The sequence below is a fragment of the Lepisosteus oculatus genome, chromosome 24 (genome assembly GCF_040954835.1).
Source record: "Lepisosteus oculatus isolate fLepOcu1 chromosome 24, fLepOcu1.hap2, whole genome shotgun sequence".
Taxonomy (NCBI): domain Eukaryota; kingdom Metazoa; phylum Chordata; class Actinopteri; order Semionotiformes; family Lepisosteidae; genus Lepisosteus; species Lepisosteus oculatus.
The window spans coordinates 13,577,475-13,601,519 of NC_090719.1; the positions used below are offsets into that span (position 1 = coordinate 13,577,475).

At 37.9% G+C, this 24,045-nt stretch overlaps 1 protein-coding gene across 2 annotated transcripts in view; it reads left to right on the top strand.

Moving 5' to 3' along the window:
• nr5a1b (nuclear receptor subfamily 5, group A, member 1b) overlaps positions 1–23,897 on the top strand; it is a 47,760-nt gene extending 23,863 nt beyond the window's left edge. For both annotated transcript variants that reach the window (XM_006640701.3, XM_015367140.2), the window contains exons 5-7: positions 7,440–7,559; positions 10,207–10,354; positions 17,057–23,897. In XM_006640701.3, the coding sequence (XP_006640764.2) occupies positions 7,440–7,559; positions 10,207–10,354; positions 17,057–17,304 (516 nt within the window). In that variant the 3' untranslated portion in view covers positions 17,305–23,897. The remainder of the gene's footprint in view (positions 1–7,439; positions 7,560–10,206; positions 10,355–17,056) is intronic.
• The last annotated feature ends 148 nt before the right edge of the window (positions 23,898–24,045 follow it).

Consider the following 24,045-nt stretch of genomic DNA (forward strand, 5'->3'; position numbering starts at 1 on the left):
TCCATTTACACTCAGTTTTGGATAATAATCTAGAGATGAAATGAAGAAAGAAAGGGTATTAATATGGCAGATCCATTGCCTGTAAAAACTATATGGTGTGTACTGCATATGAAATGTGAGCAGTATGGCCTTCTCTTCTAGGTAAGGCTTGACAAGCTGTATATCGTACTTTTTGTACAGACTTTTCTGCTTCAAGTCTCATTATGTCTGTGCAGCTGGGCTGGCATTTACTAACATCTTCTGTTATTTGACTGAGTACAGTCGGGCACAGGACCAATATTCCCCTTCAGAGATTTCAACTTCTCAGCCCAACACATTCAGTCTCCTTTGAACCAATCACCCACCTGCAGCTGAACCCTGTACTCCTCTCTGCAAGACTTCTAAATTTAGCTATTTTACTGTCTGATTATGTGAGTATTTGTATGTCAACAAAGCAAAAGGCTTGCTACTCTTGACAGTTTTAAACGAGAGGGGTGAAAAGTTCAAGGGGTAAAAAACTCACCTCCTTCTCTTTTGAACTACCTTGGTATTATCTCCAAAATATGTGATTTTAAATAGCCACATTTTTAAAGAGGACACAAAGTTGCTTCAAGTTAAAAATATTGTATTACACATCAACATCATTGGAAAAGTATACTAGAACATGCATATACTGTATTACTGTATCTCACTACTTTCTCACCTGCATACTGAAGTCAGCGTGAGATATTCTTGAATATACTTTCCTCATTTGAAAAGATGTCAGGGTCACATTCAAGAGGGTTGAGTTACAGTAAGTGGAGACTGTTTCACTTAATAATTGGTTAAAATAAATAATGCTTGTTTGTTAGTAGGCTGGAGTGTTCGGTAAAAAATAATAAAGTAATTGAACTGTATCAGACCTCTGAGTCCTTAACACAAACCCCGACAGAGTTCAGTTTTTAAACTCTATATCCTTCGTCAAATGGTAATGGCTCAAAAATTGAATAGTATATTCCATAGAAGTAACCTATCATATAAAGAGTATTGGAAATAAAATGATCCATTAATAGTATCGGTTAATACACGGAATACTATAGCAACCCCCAAATAATAATTTTGGTTGGGTTGTAACACCCAGGGCTGGACACTGCACTAGTGACATTACTAAATCTAACATACATCTAAAGATTGTTCTCATGGGATTTACTGAAGTAAAACACCCCCTTTACTTTTTGATGTATTATAGTTTTACTCTGTCTTTCTGTACATTAATCATAAAGTCACCATACAGTACATGCCATGATGTCTGGGGATATTTTACATTTAATCAGTAGACCATGTGCTGATGCCTTAATGATGTTTTAGATTGCTGAAGCTAATCAACAAAATTGTTTGCCTCCTCAAAATTGGGACACCATTGAAACGTCTGAATATTGTTGCAAGGCACTCTAAAAAAATAGTAGCTATCTTTCACAATTCAATATAAAATACTTTATATGTCCTGCATATTTTGTTCATGTTTTTCACAATCAAAAAATTTTCACTTTTAGCGTCTTAAAAATTACATGAAACATGTTTCTCAGAGTGTGTATCATTACGATATGCTATTAGTTCACTGGGCATTATATCATAATAAAAATATGCTGATATGTTCTGTCTCTGAAATATAGTACGAAATCCTGATATTTTCTTGAATTTACTTACAGGTATTTGTGGAAAAGGGGATTTGAAAGGGGGTATTTGCAAAGTGTCTAACATCTAAGGAAAAAAAAACAGTATTACTCAAGCCACAACAATGAAAACATCTGTCTTCAGTCTTTAATTGAATGTGGCTAATCTGTACAGAGAAAAGGAAGGAAGATTTACTGGGCATGCCATATTCCTCACAATAAACTAAGCATGTTGAATCTGGTTCCGAAAGAGATATGTTTAGTTTCTGTGCTGTACCACCAAGTCCTAAACAATTTAAATACACTTTTGACAGAAACACGTTAACTCTTTAAGCTCCAAGGGAGGTGCATCTTAAAATATAGCTGCAATAGTATTAAATATGATTTTTATTTGTGCATAAAGTTATGTGTGCAGACTTTCTATATAAAGGTTTATGAAACTTTTAAGTACAGTACAAATGCTTTATGTGTGTACAAAATATCAACAGCAGCCTTGTAGCCTCACCAGATCTCAGGTGCTAAGCCAGGCTTAAGATGACATGTTAAACAAAGGTCCTGACTAAAGGTCCCTTGGCACTTTTATAAAGAGTGTGAGGTGGCATAACTCTTAATTCAGTTATCCTGTAGGTAAAGCACTGAGATCCATTAGGGTGAAAAACGCTCTTTAAATTGCAGGAATTTTAAGGTAGGTGTACGCAGAAACAAAATTGGAAATATGTCACTTTACGTAAAAATGAAATGTTGCCTTGTTGGTATTATGTTTGTGGCATAACGTGCATGCGTGTTCAGAGTAGAGGCGGGGCTCTGGATTAAGGGCGACACGTTGCCTTAGAAACCACGCTAATTAAGGAGCAGCTGTGGGTCCCTTTGAGACACGCTGAGCACCTCCCGGAGGGCCGAGGCAGACCCCCGCAAGGGGAGACTCTTCCAGCGACAGTCCCGGAGGGGGTTGTGACTTTTTTCTCGGTTTTTGCCAACCTCACCAGTGCCTCCGCCCCCTCAGACTGGGCGTCTGCTCTTAACTCCTCCCTCTCCCGCATTGTCGCCTGGTGACCTGGCGTATTTGTCCCTGCATGCTGACGCAGCTACCCACCTGAACTACTGTAATCGATTGCCTTGCAACCAGTCCCATTGTAGCAAGCCGGCAGAAAGCTGATACAAGTATAAGCATTCACATGATTTAGAGTCCTGGGATTTGAAACTTGCAATAAACGTGGCTCCTGGGAAGGAACTCACACATGACAAGCATGTAAAAGTCCGTGTTTTGAAACACAAGAGCAGTTAGGGTTGTTATTTGATCCAGGCATCTCCAGTTGTTTTTTGAAAGAAGCCAGGGCATTGGTTTCAACAATATGGCTGGGTTGCTGATGCCCACAATCCCTTGGTTAGTGCCTGGTGTCCTCAGTGTTGAATACACAAGCCAATGTTTTTTGAGGAATTTGGAGAACTTGTATCAGGTCCCCAGGTAATCTTTTCTGTTTAAGATTAAAAAAGGTTCAGGTGTTTCACATATCAGTGTAAGACATTCCCTAACAATCCAGCATGTACTATATCTGAATGCTCTTCTCTGGACTGAGTCTGGAGAAACAGTAGCTAAAGATAGCCTTTCCTGTTGACAGTATGCGTCCCGAATTTTACTTTTCACCCAAGGCCATATATACAAAATGCTGATGAATGTTCCTGAAACTGGTACTGTTGACTGCAGAAGTGTTCAATGAATAGAACCCAAACTGTCCAAAACTGCTGGAAAATTCCTGAGTATATTCTCTGTGATAGGCAACAATCCAGTAGAGATTTTGCCGATGACCTTGCTGCAAGCACATCTCAATGTTTCTTCAGGGTGAGAAAGAGACAGATCAGTGCAGAGTGGCTTCAGGGTGAGGGATACTGCTCAGAAACCTTTGCTGAGAAGAAGCTACAGTACAACCCAGAGGGACTCAAATGGGTAAGAGAAATGCAACAGTGTAGTGATCAAACCTGGAGGAATAGGTCCTTTCTGGTTCAAGTGTGAGCTGCTTGTAAATAATTAATGGCAGTTTGTTTGAAAGTGGAGAGTGGCTTAACAGTTTCCAAAAGATACCAGGCAAATATGGGAAAGATAAAAGACAAGTGTGGAGCTGTTTCTTAGCTAAGGATGTTGGAGATTACCTCAGCTGCTTGGAAGGTTGAAAATAACCTGACTACCATGAGGTACAGTAAAGGCAGATTGAGGTCCGGAATGTCAAAATTCCCTGAGGAACACATCTCTTTGGAGAGGGATTCATATTTCAACATGGGAAAATCCGTCGTGAGGCTGATGGAGCAATCACATTGATATAACGTCATTCCCAGAGCCCCGGTATATGAATGTCGTGGAGGCCAGACGGGGGACATACAGTACACTCTGAAAAGGTTAAATAGCAACCAAACAACTTGGATGACTCCTGGGAAGTTTTTCATCATATTTGCAACAACATATCAGAGTCCCTCCTTGATAAACTGCATTGAGCATGAAATCAAGATCTCAAATTATGCAAGGAGCTCACATATCAAATATCAGTGTTCCGAACAGTGAATTCATGTGCCTCCGCATATTGTCTGTAACAATGAATTGTGCTTATGCTCATGCTTATTGGTTTAATATAATTTGCATTATGCTGTATAGATTCTAGATTTTTTTCAATATTATCTTTTCACAATTATTAATCTGTACTTACAGACTTTAAATGTTCCATAGCTATAATGCTGGCTGTTTTTTATGTTTTATTTTGTATTGCATTAGTTTAAAAGCAGTTCACCTTGAAAACCAGGGGCTGTGAGAATCAGCCAGGCTACACATACAGTACTTAACTATTCTAACTATATGACAAAAAAACCACAAGGCATTATGTGTAAACTCTTGTGCGCTTGCTTACCATGGCAACAGCTGCTCACTACAAAGGGAATGCAGTGGGGCTTTTTGCAGGTTACAGTTATATCAAGGTATCGCAACCTGATCGAGTGGAAACAAACTGTAATTTTTCACAGTTTTAAGTTGCCAGTGGGTTGATGAGTGCAAACATTTAAAAAAAAACTTTAGAAACCTCTTTCATAACTAGTAGACTTTGTATGTCACTCATTAAACCGAACAAAGGGAACCAGAGAGAAGAACACATGCTTTCTGTTCTGCAGAGGAAATATTGGTTGGAGTGAAATAGATGCACTCATTCATGTATCTGACTCCAAGCTCCTTTTAGCTTCATGAGTGTGTAGAGAGAAGCACATGTTTAGCAAATTAATGATGAGGAACACCTGACAACAGCTCAATCAGATTCAGCTGGTGAATGTAATGGAGTAGCTTCTACGATGGTTCAGATTTGCTAGTCATGTATATATTAGTACCTTGATGTGTTGCAGTGAAGCTTTTGAAGATTCTGTTCAATGTCAATTAATGATTGTTGAATTCCAAACTTTTCCTCTCACTTAAACTAAGCCACCTTAGTTATAACAGAAGGGAATAGTCCTGAAAGCATTGCATACATTTGTGATACTCATTACATGTATTGTAACACTTGATCGTATCTACATTCTTGTCATTGATTAAATCAATCAGCTAATTGTTTCTGTGCTGATGATATAATTTATACAGAAAGTTGTTCATTGAACCAAGTGGATGTCCTTTGCAGCACTGACTACATTTTCTCACAGGTTTGCTTTTTGGACAAGTCAAAACAAATGAAGGTAGATGTATACTGCCCTCTACTGCCACAAGAAAGAAGGAACAGTTCCAAAAACTGAGGTGCACAGTTAACGCAGTGAATTTGAATCACAAGCTTTTGATTGTGCATCGGTCATTTTTCATTTTGCAACGTTTTAAAACATTTCCGTTTTCATTGTTCTGATAGGTCAGAGCAGCCTTTTCTTATAGGTTTCGATGAGTGAGTCCAGGCCTCCATTGTGACATAAGACATGAATCCGTGGATGTCTGCCATGGTAACAGAGTTCCATTCTCATGAGAAAGAATGGAACCAGGATTTGTGTAGGGAATGCACACAATGCGCACGTGACTGGATTTGTACATTTGGAAACAAATTGTGATGTTTTGAGAAACCAAGTGAATTAGCAGAGCAGTTTGTTTACGGAGCCTCGGTTTTGTGACGTAATGATTTGTAAAGTGATACACCACAATCAGTGCAGGAGAATTGCAGTGTCACTGGGAGACTGGGTGGCACAGTAGTTTGAACATGGTGCTGAATCTGCAGCTATGATCCAGTCCCTGTCTGGTATGAATGAGGAAAGGGCATGAACATCCTACCTCTTCACTATGAGCTAGATAGGGCATTCGACAAGTGAGGCTGTTTTAATCCTGGACACACATACGTTTGTAATTATTCTGACAGGTTAAAGCTCTGTAAATTCACTCTTTACATATCATAATGGAAAATGAGATCTTTTCTAGCTAGCTTCCTTTTCTGCAATGGGTAATAGCCAGTTCTGGGCCTTAGATGCTCCAGTCCTTATTAGCGAGCAGGTTTTCTTTGAAGTTTTGAATCCTTAATGGATTCAAAGTGGAGATTATATACCTAGATTATACCAGCTAGGTGAACAATTGAGTTGTTTTGAAAAATGATGAATAGCTCAAGAGAAGTGAAAACCAGAATCCCGCGTGACATCAAAGATAGCTGTGCTAAAACCATTATCTGCCGATCCATTTTCTAATCCCAGGTTGTGGGGGAGCTGAAGCAACAGGCGCAAAAGAGGGTGAACCCTGGAAAGGGCTATTAATCCATCCCAGGGCACATAGACACACACTTGCAAAAGGGGCAGTTTTCCCAGAACCCAATTGCCCACCCAGTAAGTCTTTGGACTGTGGGAGGAACCTAGAGCATCCAGAGGAAACCCATGCAAATGCAGGGAGAACATGCAAACTCCACACAGACAGCGCCCCAGGTCTGGGATTGAACCCAGGGCCACAACACTGCCAGGCACCACTGCTGACCACTGGGCCACCATGCTGCCCCTGTGCTATGATCAGTGTGCTCCTTTTTCTTGATAGAGCAAAGCTGCGCACAGAATGTAATGTTTTGTCTAAGACCAGTGCTGCTACATGTCTGCCTGAAGTCTGCTGTTGGCCTTAAATGCATGAGAATAGACTTGGAATGTTTACCTTAAAACTCCAATCTGGATGCCTACAGGAAGCTGATGTTACAGTTGCTAAGCAATGCTGCACTCGTAAAGAGACAAATCACACAGATTGTGATTTGAGACAGCTTTCTTTGCTAAAAAGCTATTCCATTGTTCGTAGAAATTTGAAAAATCTGCACAGACTGATAGTTGCATTCAGCACTGACATTCTTCATATCTCTTTGAATATGTATAGGTTTCTTTCCTAAGCAATAATTGCAGGGGAACAAAGCACACAGCAGAGCTTTTTCATTGGGTTATCTATTGGGGCATTTGAAAGGATTTTTTTTTCTGTTGGTTTAAAGCTTCTAAATCCCAATTTTCATATAATTGTTAAAAGATTTGACTTAAAAAATGTCAAGCAAAATTAAATTGAGACATTTTTAACCATAGGTTAAACTTTTAATGAACAAATTGACAGCATTAAAATGTTTTCTTATATTAGGAAGTTCTAGTTCTCTGCTCCTTACAGTATTGAAAATATGAGTAATGAAAATTGCACAATATAGATTAGAAGCTTGTTGACTTCTAACCGAAATTGGGACTGCAGTAAGTTTAGATCATTTACGTCCATCAAGTACAACACTGTTGCTAGTAACCTATTAAAGTATCAAATGTTCACAATTGTTTTTTTTAGTTGGTATTTTCTTATTTTTCTCTTTCCAGGTAGGAGACCAGATGAAGCTTCTTCATAACTGCTGGAGTGAACTACTAGTGCTGGATCACCTTTACAGACAAGTACAGCACAGCAAAGAAGGGAGTCTACTTTTGGTCACTGGCCAAGAGGTAAGAGCTCAACAGTCTGCCCACTTTAGGTTGCTGTGCTTTTCTAATGATGTTATCCGCTTGAGTGGTGTTGCGCAAAATCATCTCCAAAGAGATACGCAGACATTTTCAATATAAAGTATGAAGTGACAGAACACATCTGTGTGTTGATCTTCCTAACACATAAAAAAGGTTATTTATAGAAGCACAGTGTAAAATTAATGGCCAGGCAAAAAAGGAAGTTAGACAATTAAACCGAATGAACATGAGGTAATTCCTTTGTAGTTTTCTCTAACCTACTAAAGAACAAGTGAGCAGTTTTGCACTGAACGGGGCTCTTCAGTACAGTAAAATCCCAGGAATTAATAGTGATATACCAATATCAGTTCATCAACCTAAAATCTTAATAATGGTTTGGAAAATAAAGTTAAAACCACATACAGTTGTTAATGTTTTTCAGAAACCCCATAAACAAACAAGCAGATTCGCTTTCCTTAATATTTAGTCATTTTCATTGGTTTACCTCCAGATCCAGATTTTGTACATGAAATGCTCATCAAATCAAGCACAGAAGCAACTTCACTCCGCCTTCATGTTGTGATACATGTAGATTAAGGGAAAGGAAATATTTATTACTTGGCGAAAATAACACTTATATTGTCCGTCCTAGCTTTTTAAAAATCAGTAGATAATTAGGTGTTGAAATGCCTCCCTGCAAAGCCCAGCATCTAGTTCTAGTGCTGTTTAACAAGACCTTGATGTAGTAATTTTATCAGGACCAAGCTTTCTCGCTTCCTGTATTGTGGTCAGACATTAACTGTAATAATGTCAGAAGTCGCCACTCAAATGTGAATTTCCATCTCTGATCTTCAGTTGTTTAGGTCACTAAGTCAGATATGGAATCTATATCCGATAAGAATCAGATATAGAAAATAACCTGATGGTTTTAGATGGGTGATTAGTTAGAAGCCCTAGCCGAAAACCAGGCTCTGTTCAGTTGTATTCGTTGGTGAGGTAGCTAGCATTTTGCCGCCATGCGAGATGCTCAGAAGGAGCTCAGTTTCTGGCAGCATTCCTTCTATGACCGGAAAATGACCCACACAGATGCTAGCGTTTGTTTGCCTGTTTTCGGAGATGTTTTCGTGTGCAGGAAAAAAAAAAACAGTGATCCGCAGATAACCTCGGATTGTCCACACACAGCATGTGGCCCAGGTTGGAGGAGAAAGTAAAAAATTCATTTTATTTCTGTTAAAGGCCCACATTTTCCCATACGAAAGTCAGCCCTGTGGTCTTTATTTACTGATGCAGCTGTGAGAACCGAACAGAAAACGTGGTGTGGGGAACTTTTTGGATATGATCAACTCTTGGCTGGGTTTTTACATGGGTTGTGAAAAGCTGCTTTAAAAGACACGAATATATGACATAAGTTGCAGGATGGCCTGTGCAAATGAGAATAATATTTCGTTTATGAAATTTATGCTTGCCAAGTTCGACTTGCGTACCAGATCATTAGTTGTCACGCCATGAAGTCGAGACCCGATGTTGTATTCAATCTCAAAAGGTGGATCTGTAAGTTAAAAGAGCAGTACAGTGGGAAATGTTTGGGATCTGGTTTTTCAATATTTTTATACCACGGTTCCTTAGAGGTAGTGACAATATTGTGCTCTGGAAACCCAAATAGTTAAAGATGATTGATTTTGAGCTCCCTTAAAGAGGTTATTTTATTTTCCTTTGGCTAAGAAATAAAGTTACTTACAGTATATGTGAAAATGCTGGTATATAAACTAGACATCACCAATGTGCTTGTGAAATTATTGTCCATCACAGGAGAGAGTCTGAGTCCTGAAATGAATTAAATGGAACTTTTATCTTCAGAGCACCATTTTGCACATTTAGAACCCTCATTCGGTTAGAAGATATTACGTTTTGCCTTGCTATTGTGTGTTTTACTTTGCATCGTATGCCCTTAAAATAGGACCATGTACAATGGCTCCAATAAGCATTTGGATGCCAGCCATTCTAATACATACTGAAAGAACCACACCAAAAAATTAAAAACCCTGAAACTTCAGAGTAAAAATGTAATAAAATGGGAACTGTGAATCTGTGGAGCAATTTGGTGTTATACTGTAAAGGTGCCTTACAGTAATGGTGTCATAAAGGACCTGTTTATTATAATTCAGAGAAGGGCTTGTATTTAGACCTGAAACAAATACCAGGATAATGTGTTTGATAAGTTATTCTAGTTCTACTTGAATTTGTAACAATGTTTTATAGCAGTACGTTTTTCCCATTAAAGTAAAGGAAGATCTGATATATGTTTTCTTAATTCTGTTCCCAGTGTATGAAATTAAGGATTATGGCGATCAGATCTGTTCAGGCCTTGTTAGTTACCGGTACCATAACAGCCAAGCAAGAAGTACCCTGATTGGGTAACTTAAATCTTTTTGGCTCAGCAAGGGAAATGGTTCAGATCATCAGGACATTTAGATAGAAAACAAGCTTCTTTGATGCATCTGTGTAATACAGGTTTAATCTTTATTTTGGAAACAGAAAAAAGATGCTGACCAAATGCAGAGCACATAGTTTGATATCACTAATCCCATAGAAATTGTCTTTCTATAAAAATATATTTTCAATTTATTATATTTTTTTTCTTATTTTACAGATTGAGCTATCAACCATAGCAACCCAAGGTGGGGGGACCTTGAATAATCTTGTTCTGAGAGGTCAAGAGATAGTAAGCAAGTTACAGTCTCTACAAGTCGACCGGAGAGAGATTGCCTGCTTCAAATTCCTTATGCTTTTTAATCCTGGTGAGTGTGGTATAATTTCATTTGCTTGCATACGTTTTGTTTCTGCAGTAGAAATCACGCTTGTAACTGCAGTCACAGGGTGTTCGCCAGTAATTTAGTTCTCAGAGGTTAGGAGTCCTTCGTTTACACAGTAAGGAAATAAATCTGTAATTGTTAAACAATTCTCTTAAACACTGATCACATAAGTATTTATTTAATAATAAAATTTAGTGCCGAATTGCTGTCTTAACTTGCATAGCTGAATGAATAACAACCTGATTGTAAGGACTAGGCAGTCCTTACTCTCAAGGAATGAGCCAGGGAGCTGCTACTAGGGTGCTGATGGGTTGAGGAAGTGACGTGAATGAAAATGCTCTAGAACAACGGTATTTGTACGTCAGAGAGCGAAGACTTTAGAATTCAGAAACTGCATTCTTTCAACTGCAGTTGCTACCTGCTACAGTAACGATTCTGTCATTGTAGCTGTAAATGACAACTGTCATTGGATACTTGGCATCATTTGCAGAAAATAAGAAAATCCTCTTTCAGCTGTTCAATTTTCTCACTCCAGTGCTGCGGCTTATACCGTTATTGGTAAATAGGTTTCTTCTCATGAGACAACCTTTGCTTCACGAAAATAGCCTGTTTGGGGTTATAATTTCAGAGCAGAAACAAAATCACTGATACAGGCTAAGAAAATGAACAATACAAAACAAATATAATCATGTTGATATGAAATTAGGATAATGGCTGATTACTCCTGCTCCCATGTACGTCAGTGTCCGACAGCAGGAACCATTGCCTCCAGTAGCTGGAAACTTTCAACACCGAGCACCAGCCACTGTGCCCCTTTTTAAACACGCTTTGACTTCCTCAACAAATTATCCTCCAAGGTAGCCATAACAAAGAACTGTTCTTGAGCATTTAATATAGCTCCGAAAGATAAAGTACTGTCCTGCGTAGAGCATTTAACCCTGCACACCACAGGATATGCAATAAACATGCGATCCTTTATTATTTTCCATAGGATTTCATTATAACCCCATCATAAAAAGGAATAATAACTTGGAGTCAGTTTAGTAGTAATAATTACTTGATTTTTTAAGGCGCTTGTCATTCCAAAGCAGGTTACATATAGGAGAGGACTCACGTCATTGGGTCTGATGAGCTGCACTTGTGTAACTGCATGGGAATAATGCACAACTATGTGATATGATGTACATACTAATATGAAATTGGACTAAAAATAAGTATTTAAAGCTTTATTTCATTTTGGGAAGAAACAGTATGGCATGATTAGCACTAAGAACTAATTTAAACGTTTCACATCATAGAAAAAGAAAAGAACCACAACCTAACTGACATACTTTTATTTAAAATACAGAGAACGGTGGTTTTTACTCACTATAGATGCTGCACAAACCAGCAAAGGCTGTCTTTCTAGAAACAGTTTACACACCCAGAATTCTGCTCACTTTCCTCAGTCCAGCTCTAAAGTGAGATCGCTTATGAATCAGCATGAAATGTGCAGCTTAATATGTGAGCAAGACCCATCTCTTGCCACAGCTTTGAAAGTAAGGACTGAAGTTCCAAAATGCTGTAGCCTATAGTATGTGTTTTTTCACTTATTAAACACCTGTGACTAGTCAGTCATTCTATAAAGTAACAACTACTTAGATCTGTCAGTCATTTCTTTGTTCAACTTGCTTATCTTACCTGGTAGCATATATATATATATCACTTGTATGAATATTTGCAAATATTGTGACTGAATATTAAAATTCAGCAAGATTAAGATTTTCTTCAGTCGGTTTTTGTTTAGTTCTGACCTGTTTCAATTAAGGGCTGAAAGCAATTGGATGCTGTCAACTTTAGCGTTGATTTAGGTGCCACTTTAAACATATCTGTTCCAGGCTTGAGTTGGATTGAGAATGGCATTCTGAATTCCAGTGGGACCAATATAATTGTATATAGTGTGTGTATATATATATGGAGACATTCTGTTTATTTAGATAACTGCAGTTGCTGTCTAAATAAATTTCTGCCTGTAGTAGGTAATGAGTTTAATTAAAATTAGGGGTTTCTCAAAAGGCAATGTTTATGAAGACAACACAGGCTACCTTTGTTCTGCAATAGTACTTAATAGAAGGCTTAATGGATTGACCTATCATTCAATTTCCTGACTCTCATTCATACTGCAGATACTGCTAGAGGAGGGAAAAATAGGCTTTTATATCCCCACATTCCCTTAAGCGATTGCAATTTAGCGCCGGTCTTTGTGGAACAAAAGCCGCTTTAAATAATGAGAACACTTGAAGGCCCAGGAATAATCCAAGGCATTTTGTTTTGTGTGGATGTGTGAGGAGACGGTCGATTTTTTTAATGTAAGGAGGGAATCTTTGCCATAGCTCCTGTGTCTCTCCGCATCCATTGAGTCAGATTTATTTATCAGGACAATTTTCTTTGGCCCTCAAGAGTGCTGAAAAGATTATTCAAAACATTTAATTAAACTGCGAATGCAGCTCCCCCTAGGGCTCACCTGAGTCTGAAAGGGAGCACATCAAACAATGCAGGCCATTTTCAATGTTGGGCCACATTTCTAGTTTCAAAGTGCTGACAAAAACACTCCCCGGATAAAATTTGTGAGGAAAAAGAGGTTAATTGGCATAACTCACCTAGCTGAGAGAGCAGCCGCCTGAGCATAAGGATGAGACTGACTGAACCCCCAGACTTTCATTAGGAATGAGCCAGGGAGCCGCTGAAAGAGTGTAGATGGGGTTGCTGGAGGGCTGTGAAACCCAGAAGGTGAGGTTTATATATAGTATATATACTGTAAGAGAGCAGAAGAAGGCAAAATTATTAGGCCTGTTGTAAACTCTGCTTTACCATCGCTTGAGAGAAATGACATGCAGTAGGTCTTTGCTATGACAATGAAATGGAAGTGCAGAAAAAGGAGAGATAATCATCTGACCTTTCTCCTGAACTTCTGTTAAAAACACGATTTATGGCATTTATTCACGAAACGTTTCATTGCAAAATACGTTCAGTTCGATTAATATAAATAATTTCTATGAACATTTTTAAAATATATAATGTTTTTTTATTAAATGCTGTCTTTTTTCCTACATTGTCAAATGGAAGTGCGTGGAAAGGGGATTTGCTGTCAGAAATGTCTCAATACCCATGAGTCGTCAGGACTTTGCATCCAAATAAATTCAACACTATTTGTAATTAAATTTCTCGTGTAATATCGTTTAATGTGTTTCACGTAAAATATAAATGCCAAAAAGTTCTCATTGCAGCACAGTAAAACCCATATCAGTGTGATGGAAATTAAACCAACAAAGACAAAATATAGCTTTGTTTGGAAAATATTTAAAATTTGACATAACAGCAAGTGTACAACTAAAAGCTTAGACGTTTAAATTCAAAGTGCAAAATGTCAGGCTATGAATTGAATGCAAATATTAAACAATGTGCTTCATTTTCATTACTGACGGTGTGTAAGGTGTCACTTGTCTTTAGTAAAAACTAGATTAGGGGAATGTTTACAGTCAATAGGAACCACATGGTACCTTAGACAAGAAATCAAAGTATTGTATAAGCTAACACTCTGGCACCTGAGCCCAAACAATAATTGAATACTAGCTGCACATCATCATTTTGTCACCATTAGCTGAATTAACCCCATGTGCTGAGGCTCTTTCCAGCATATTGTTTAATTGTGTGCAGTTCAGACATTTTTAAAATCGAACATCTCTCCCATCATGTCTGTAATTCACAAAAGTAGGCAGAAATCCCATTAACTCCCATTCTTCTCCTATGAACCTTGACAACAGCCACTGCAAACCTTTTTCACATGTTTTTTTAAGCCTCTTCATTTTAAAATTTTACCGTGCTAATTTATGTTTCATTATTTTCACATGTTGCATTTTATTTTTTGACAAATTTTAAACCCACGGCTCATAGTCTTTTTTTAGTTAAAGTACACATCACAAAAGCCAAAAGCTGTTCAATGTTGTTTATATGAATATACTGTAAGTGACGGAGAATATTTTATTTTAAAGCAGTGGGCTCTAAACGTGTACATTATAACTAGGGACATTTTTATGCAGTGGCTCTTTTTTCCAGACATTTGTTTCAATTGCTAATTTTCCCTCAGGTCAGATAAGCTCTTCCTGTATAGGTGGTTTCACAGTGGTGCAGTGGTTAGCCCCTCGCAGTGCTGGGGTCCTGGGTTTAGTTCTGGACCTGGGGTGCTGTCTGTGTGGAGTTTGCATGTTCCTCATGGGTGCCAGCCGCCCAGTATTGTGATGCAGCGAACCATTGTGCCACCCGATTGGGTTTCCCAAATTAAAAATAAAACTGTATACAATGCCAGTTATCATTCTGCTAGCATACATTGTTTGCATATTCAAAAAATCTCTTATTGTTACAGCCCTGAACCTTTGTCACATCCGTTTTCTACAGTCAAGAGCAAATATCTAGTTTTCTTTCTGCCTCTCTGAATCACCTTGGTGAGCGTGGAGTACAGTACCACAGCCAAGACATTCCAGTAGACTGTAATCAATTCCGTCCTGTCAGAAGAAAGACTGACTGAGCCCGATACTTTCTTATAAGAAAAACACTGGGGTGGCTTCTTGACTGTTTAGACTTTGTGGGAGTAGACTGATTCCAAGTATCATGTTGACAGGAGACCAAATAATTGTATGTTTATATCAAAGCTTTCAAAATACGTTTGTAGGCAGTGAACCATTTCAGTCCTGCACAAACCAGATGTACCATATTGAGATTTCAATACAGCACTTCTGTATTTATACAGTATTTGAACACTATCATATCACTGCTCTCTTATGTTTCAATGCAACTTTCTATTGTAATTCCTACAACTGAAAACTAGATAGTGTATGCAATACAAAGGAAAACACCTGGAATGTCCAACTTCTTAAATTTAAAATTATTATTTAGCTAATTAGATCTTTTAATAGATGTGTCATGACCCAAACAATTCATTTAGGTATAATTTCAAAGAAGGAGAGCAACACCTTTTTTGAGGCTTTGTAGTTTTTATGTTTTTTTTTTTAATATATTGGCAGAAGCAGAAAACACTGCAGCTCCAGTTTAAAATGGTATTGTGCTACACGGCAGACTATGTTTAAGCTTTCATTAAGCGTTAGTGATTTTTGCCTTTATTGTTTGACCGGTGTATTCCTTAACGCATAAGGAATGCGCAGGAAAGCAAGCACATTTGGTTTTGACTCTTATATCAGAGTACATTTTAGCCCAAAACATTATTACATTACAGGACAAATCCGTAGGTGTTGTGGTAGAGTTCCATAGGAAAGGAAAGGCTGTACAAGAGAGGATGTTTTGGCTGTGCTGAGGGCAACTCAGCTGCTTAAAGAAAATAAACTCCTCCGTCTGAAACATTATTTGAAGCCTCCTTGCAGTGTTTGTTTAACCTCTTGAATTACTGTAAGCAGAGCTGCAGTGTTAATAGGTCAGTCCCTGTCCTCTCTAGTGGATCAGTGCCAACATACAGTACCTACCATGCCTCCTCTGCTTTATTTCTTTCAGTAATTTACTGTTACTGGTATGAGTGTGTTGAAAAAGTGCATTTTCATTAAACCTTTTGCTAATGAACAGGCTGATTCCATCTAGAACAAGAGCATTACCTTAAATGCGTTCTTTTCCACCTTTTAATTGTATTTTGCTGAAAAGTCCCCAATAGTGTGTATTACAAGCAATTCAGAAGAGGTTCAAGTCTTTGAGTGATGATACTACCCACTAATTAGAGGACGTCTGTTGCTGTACTGGCAAGGATTCGTTTGTAAATCTGGTCCTGGAACTGTTGAATGGGTCATTTTCTGATGGCTTGTTAGTAGACCAAGTCATCCAACATAGATCACCACAGCATGATCAAAGTGGATCTCTCCCACTCACCAGCATCTCCATTGATGCAGCAGTGAACACTAGGAACTTCAACTTGCAAACGTGCAAGGGAGCTTTGTTTAATGTTAGCATTCGATTGTGCATCACAATTACATCAGGAGATGTTCCTGCCAATAGTTGTAACATACTGAGTTTAAATTTCCATGACAGATTTATTGATAAAGGTAAAGGAAAGTCAGTGAGCAACAGAAAACTCTGCACTGAAAAATACAATTTCCGAGAACCAATGCGATATTTCATTTTTCATGCAATTTTGACGGTGATAATGGTGTTTTTTCACTCAGCTGAAGTGAGCTTGATGTTGGGTAAAATATATGCACTATCCAGTTTGCGAATTTGAGTCTGCATTGTGGTAACCATAATGCCCATGCAACTTGATATTTCACTTTTTAGACCATTATTCCACTGTTCATTCTTTCATACTTTCCCTTTATTATACAGATATAAAAAACACGTGGATATGGACTCATAACAATAGTTGCCAAGATCTGCCTTTAACCAATCTATAAAATTTGAATTCAAGCCTAATTTAGGCAGGTTATGGAATGTGTTTCAATATCTGGTTTGATTTTTATGTTTCTAGCCAATGATTAGGTTAGAGTTGCAAGAAAATCGTTTTAACAAACAGTGACGATGATAGGAACTGTGAATCGGTTTTGTTTTTCTGAGGCGTGTGGGTTCAAAACCGATCTGTCAATTAGCAATGTAATTTATCGGGCATGAGTTTTTTTTTTCTCCTAATTTTAATCTAGTAATCTCTCACTCTTCTAGATGTGAAGCTTCTGGAGAACCATCACTTAGTAGAGAGTGTCCAAGAGCAAGTCAATGCTGCTCTCCTGGAGTATACCATGTGTAACTACCCACAGTTTATGGACAAGTTTGGACAGCTGCTCTTGAGATTACCAGAGATCCGCTCTCTGAGTTTACAGGCTGAGGAGTACCTGTATTACAAGCATCTAAGTGGTGATGTGCCTTTTAACAACCTGCTTATAGAGATGCTTCATGCCAAAAGAGCCTGAGACACACCTGTCTAGCTGCTTGAAGTGGATGCAGACATTCTCAGAACTCCCTGTTGACGGCGAGACAGCAGAAGACCACAAAGGATTGGAAAGTGAGGTTTGGAGAAGTGTTGAGGAGGACTGGACTGTTTTTTATTAAATATTTATGGGTGGGATTTTCAAAGCTTCCCCGCCCCCGCTAAAGGAAAAGGTGATCCTCATTGTTTGAAAAGAATTGTAAAAAAGTTTTGACCAGTTCACTTAAACCAGAGATATTACTATATGTTGAACAGCTTCCTGGTAAATAAGAAAAAGTGTTAAAAATGTTTTCATGACAGTGAAAAGATTCAAAAGTGGCTTAGTCACAATCAAACCCCATACCAAATACCATCTTTGCCTAAAATTAAACACCCTTAGGCAAAATATATCTCTCCAATTAACTGAACACACACATATTCTGTTTTACTTTCTAAACCTGAATCACTACTCACTTCTAATCACTAATCACTACTGTCTTATTCGTACAAATCCATTTAATCTCAGACCTATGAATACATTTCTTTTGCAAAACATTTTTCTTTTGAGGCAAAGCAATGATTTTTCTTAAACTCAGTACCAAACCCATTGCTATTTTTACTGTAGAGTGCCTGCAGAACTCAAGAGTTACGTTTTTCAAGGGTCAAATACTGATTGACCTTGCTGAAGTCACCAAAGAATTGTTTGTCCTTGCACCCGCAGAACGTGTGAGTGTTGGTTCAGTTCCTGTCAGAGCTAAACTCAGAGCTAAATTATTGCTGAACTTTGGTGCTTTTAAAAGAATAAGCTTTGGTATATTCAGCTTTTAAATTCTCCTGAAAAGTTTAAAATATCTAAATGTGCAACTTAAGGTCAAAATTTCTGGTAGTGCAAAAAGAACAAGACAAAAATAAAACCATAAAAGAGAAAGATATTATTGATAAAAACACTGATTCCAACTTAAATGTTACAAGCCATTGCTAATTACTTGTTCAAAACTCTGTGCAAGACCTAGATGGTATCCTTTCTCCCGTTAATGGCGCAGTAAAGGTTAAAGACTGAGAGGGAAATAAAGATATTGCTGGCTATCAAAAACTGACATGGGAGAGGGAGAGGAAGTTCCCTTTGGCAATAATCCTTAGTTCAATTCTTCAGAAAGAAAAGTAAGTGTAGGAGAGAGGACTCACACTTTAAAGACAACCGAGAATTGATAACTCTACTGTGAAGGCACTAAGAGCAACTGTAAAGTCTTGTAACAGATGATGTAGACAATAGGACCCCCATTGTGTACAGTCATATTAAGCATATACCTTGAGATTTGTCACTGAAGACCTCAGAGCAGAGAGAGGTCTTGGGGAAATCAAGGAAAGGATTTGAATACACATCTGCCCTTCTATTCTCCCTTTATTAGCCAGAATGAAAGATCTTTTATTTAAAATGATTTACAGAAATCTGTTCCCCGGAGATTTTCAGATTTCAACAAAAAGAGTCATGTAAAATGCCTCCCACAGTAGAAATCCCGCAGTGTTCCCTCGGCATAAGGCATTAACCATCTTTGCATTTGGATAGCCTTTTTTTTGTGCAAGAAATTGAAATCTTATTCATAACCAGATAATAATCCATGTATAGAAATATTAGATTTTATTCTATGTTCAGCTGATCTGCTCACACAAAGAATTGTGGTAGGGGAAGGAAAATAAAAGAGCTCCTTTTTTTTATTAAAGCCAAAACCATAAAAAATTCGCCCTACCCAACATATTGCATTTGTTGTTTTGGGTATTATAGTCCAAAGCAGCGATGCAGTGACCTCTTCGTATTTTTCCCAGCCTTTCAAGTGCAGGGACTGATCATCAGGTTACACAAAGTATTAACTGACAGTCGTTTGCTGTGAGTTAAGTACAGAAACACCTCATTCTTCTGCATACGGACTGTGGAAAGGCGTGGGTGCAAAGCAGCAAGTTTCACTTGTTTAGAACCTGAAGCAGTGGCTGAGCATTCGCATTTCACCCAGGTTAAGTAGTGACTGCTTTGCTTTGCACCTGAAGCAGTGTCATCTGATTTTATTTCAGGGTTTAAGAAAGAAAGAATGATCAAATGGAAGCCATGTTTGATGCATGCATTGTAGAATAAAATGTAGTGATAAAGCCGTAGGAGGTGTAGGAGTGGTGTGTGATATATTTTTTCCTTTTTAGATTTTTATCAGCTGTGTTTCCCGGTTGTATGCCTCAAAGTCTTGGTTACTGTATATCTGGAAAATAATACGGACAGGGCAAAGCCAGTTGGAGTTTTGTGGTTGTTTGTTAGGTTCAAACAAATACATGCATGGAGCAACTGTAAAAAGTGCAGTTCACAGGATTTGATCCTGGTTTCTCATGGGCTCTGAGCGTGTGAAGTCCCACTCTCTGTGAAGCAGATAACTTCCACCACTGCAAAAAAACCAAAACAGATCGGTCCTCTGTTGAAGCAGAGTTTTACACTGTCTAGTTTCGACAAGGGCGTGAAGTCACTATAGTATACTGAGCCCTGTGCCACTCTCCCACTCTAATCTACTCCTTCTCACCCACAGCAACCTCAGTGCCATGCGCTGACTGCCAGCCCTGAGGTAACGACAGTATAATTTCTGTGTTTCGATTGCCTCTTTCACATGTGCATTGGTAATTCAATGCTATCTGGTTAACGGATAAGTCTGTTTGATTATTATGTTGTCTTAACATTCATTGCAGAAGTGAAGCTGAAGCTTCTCAAGGTTTGTCTGGCTTTTGAAAGCAAGAAAGCACATTAATTACACCACGTGCTTAAACAATTCGACCACATTCCCTTCCTAAAAAACACTGCTTTGCTTTTGTGTGAGTGTGGTGGTATAGCCTCCTCAAATTCAGTGATTACTCTTTTATTTTTTGCTGCAAATCATTTTCCAAGCATTAAAAACTCCTCTGGGCACACGATACTATTAATATTTGACCAACAAAACATTACCTTGGCTATGTTAAAAAAGGTTCAGAAATACATTCAAATCCCATATGTGCTGTTGTGTGAAGAAAAGAGTAATGCGGCGTCTTCATTTTTAAGTGCTACAAAAGTACAGTAGCATACAATTTCTCAGAGTTTTTCATTCTCAGAATCTGAAACATTAATCGATTCAACTCAAAAAAAGACATCTCCTCAGACATTTCAATTGGTGTGCCTAAGTATAGTTACTGCAAGTTGATGATAAGTGCGAGTGCTGTAAAAAGTCTGTGGAGGGGTACTGTGTACTGTGATGAAAGCTGAAAGAAAAAATCCCAGACATTGCAGTGTGATACTTACCGAGATGCCTGTTTTGCCCACTGGACTCAAAAACAGGGTGGCATCTAAGGATGTGCACACAAACATAATAAAATAGTCTATAAAATGAAAAACATCATTAAGTTAGAAGATATGAAAAGAGATCACACTGAGTGTTTGTATACTGTTTTTTCTGGAAAGGGATTGAAAGATCGAGCATTCTAAAGGCTGTAAGTGTTCTGAGAAGGCTATGCAACTGTATTTAGTATTTTAATGTGAAAAGCAATGAAGTACAGTTGTACCCTGGAGGGAAAGACAGCAATTAACTATATAATTTTGAATGAATTAAAAGATATCTTAATATAGCTATGGATGGGGCTTATTGCTTTATCGCCATTGCGTAAAAAACAACCAACATGGTTATATTTATTAAGGATTCTGAGGGCTGATGTTGAAAAAGCCTGGAAATGTTAAAAAAAAAACACAACTCAGGAGGCGTTTTGATTTTTAAACTGAAATGTCTGAGCTTCTTATTTTTGAGTTTTGCTTTTAAAAAGGAACAACAAATATGTGTAGGTTCAATCTTTGATTCATGAGGAGCTTGGGATGTCTGTAATTCATTTTATCACTTCAATTTTTGTCTTATTAAGTTAAACGAAAAACATATTCTAAATTAATCTATCAAAGTCTAAATATGAGTTACTTTTAATTACATGAAATCTACACTTTATCCCTCTTTTAAACAAGACTTGGCAGAATTTATATGCAAAAATATTTAACAGTAAGCCCCATGTGACTTTTTGTATGGTGTAATGTATATGTAAAAATGTACAGAGCATAGCTAAGCTGTATTTGCATAGACATGTTCCTCAAAGCTGTTCTATCCTGTGTAACGTTTTTTTATGCCCATCACCTTGTTAGTGTGAAGGTAGAATATAATGGATGTGCACATTTGTACTACTTTTCACATATTTATTCTAAATAACTAACCATCACGAAATCTGGCTCTCTCAGCAAACACATCATGGTAGTACATAACAGCAAAGTGTAATGCATTAAATCTCTAAACTCTGCTAAGTTCCCTAACTTGAAAAGTGCAGTCACTCATGTGAACAACAAAATATTATTTAAGCGGTAGTATATAATGCTGATGCAGTGCTTAGCTTTGCTGCCTTGCAGTGCTGGTTCCAGAGTTCAACTGCTGGTGAGCTATCTGTGTGGAGTTTGTATGTTTTCCTCGTTTTCAGTTTAGTTAATTCTGGGTGTTTCGGTTTTCTCCAGTAATCCAAAAACATACTGGTGAGTTAATTAATTTGCTTCTGGCAAAATTGGCTCTGATGTGAGTCTGCGTGTCTGTGTCTCTATGTACTCTGTGATGGACTGGCGTCCCATCCAGGGTGTATCCTGCCTTGTGCCTGTTGCTTAGTGAGACAGGTGTCAGCTCCCCTGTGACCTTGTATGGCATAAACAGAAAATGGACTGATGGATAGTATTATACACATTTTATCAACACTTTACTTGAAGTTTAAAATACTGTTTTGGTTGCTGATTTGAAACATGGCTAAGACAATCTGCAGAACTTCTAACATAGATAGACTTTCTGTAGCAGTTTAACAGCACAGTCTGGTGTAAAGGGAAATCTGTAATCAAACGTATTCCACATTCTTTGAAAAGTTTATTTCACTTTTTAGTTGTATTATGCAGTAGAACCACAGTCACATGCAACTGTTTGAAAAGTTCCATTCTAGTCCTGTGCTTCTCAGTGTTTAAGCATGAGTTTAGGTCTGATAGCACAAGTGTAGACTTACCTAGGATAATCCAATGATTGGACAGCAAATTAACTATATTGCCCAAAACCTTGAATATGTTTTAGATATAATCCCTGAAAATAGTACAGGTTTAAATGTGAAGGACAGAATAAAGGCATAACGTAATTTGGAGGTGGTTAAAAGTACAGCACTTTGAGTGAACTGAGTCACAAGAAAATGTTCCCAAAACAAGAATCTGAGTCAGATAAAAATTATTAAATTGTTTTTGTTTTTAATTTTAGGATACCTTCTAAAATGTACTAATCCTGCCATTTGTTTTTCGTCTGTAGTGTAATCATACTCATAAACGTATTTTGTTCTGCTTTTTTAAAAAGTACCATTGCCATAATCAGTCCTAAACATTTTAGGCCATGAAACCTGGCAAGAGTTGACTCACTGTCAGTAAATATGTAGTTAACAGTGTTTTTGCTTTGGCCAAACAATCAGTTTAATGTTGAGGCCTAATACAATTATGATTTTTGTTAGTTGTGCTTGACTGATCTGGCACAAATGGGTTAGGTGGGTAGCATCAGTTCATCACCTGATATTGGTGGTGAATTTGACCTGGATTGCTTAAGTCATATAATGCTTGGGCTTTGCAAACTTCCCTAATAGCTTTCATTGTGACATCTGCTGCATTTTTGAAAGAAAACCCATTTACATTGACAGCCACTTTCCCTTTGTTCGAGATTCTCGGTCCCCTTTAAAGAGAGAGTCATGTCTTTGTTACTGTGCCACTTTGCTTGGTCTGCATTCACTATCATGAATCTTCGAGTTGCTTTGCTAATCTTTGACCTTTTGTACATCATTTCCAGAGGATGATTGGCAATGTTGTCAGTCTCCATAATTGCCTCGTATAGCGGTATTGAAACACTGAACGTGCAGTTTGGCTGCCCTGCTATCGAAATGTTAATCTGTGTTTATACCCTCTGTGGTGGGTATTGTTTGATTATTAAAGACAATCTGAACCTGCCTTAAACTATTCTAAACCTTAGAGTGTCAAGTGTTATGCTAGTTTACACTCCTTCTGATAGACTCACTCCAAGGATGCATCTATTTATGTACAGAATATTTATAATGTAAAAAGAATATATATATAGTGATCTGTGTCCTCCTAAAAGGCTCAATAAAAATGCATACCTGTATTTTGCTTTGATCTATCCCTTACACCCCATGTAGTCCAGGACAAAGACGAACAACATACTGGCATGGTTGTGCACTGGCCAACACCTGCATTTCTTCATCTGTTCAAAGTTCTCTGCACTATTTCACCTTCAGAGCTTCACCAGCCTGTGATTTTTAATGTCCTACTTTAAAGAAGCCATCTTCTGCAGGTGACGGAAAAGAGCATTTAATCCCACGGCAAAAAGGTTTCATTTCCTGCCAGCGCCTATGTAACATAAACGGTGTTGACTATTAACTTAGTTTTCTGTTATTTTCCTTCTGACTGTTTTGTCAGCTTCTAACAAATTTGTTTCTGCTGTATTTTGTTGTAATAGTTTAAAATCAATAAATGCAATTAATTAAACGATGTATTATTATTATTATTAATCTGATAGTAACATTTTGTGGAAGTAAAGTGTGTTAGTGGAGACTAAACTAAGTTGGACCAGAAACCTGTCCAGCAGAGGACAAACACAAGGAGACAGTGGAGACAGAGGGCAGGACATGGACA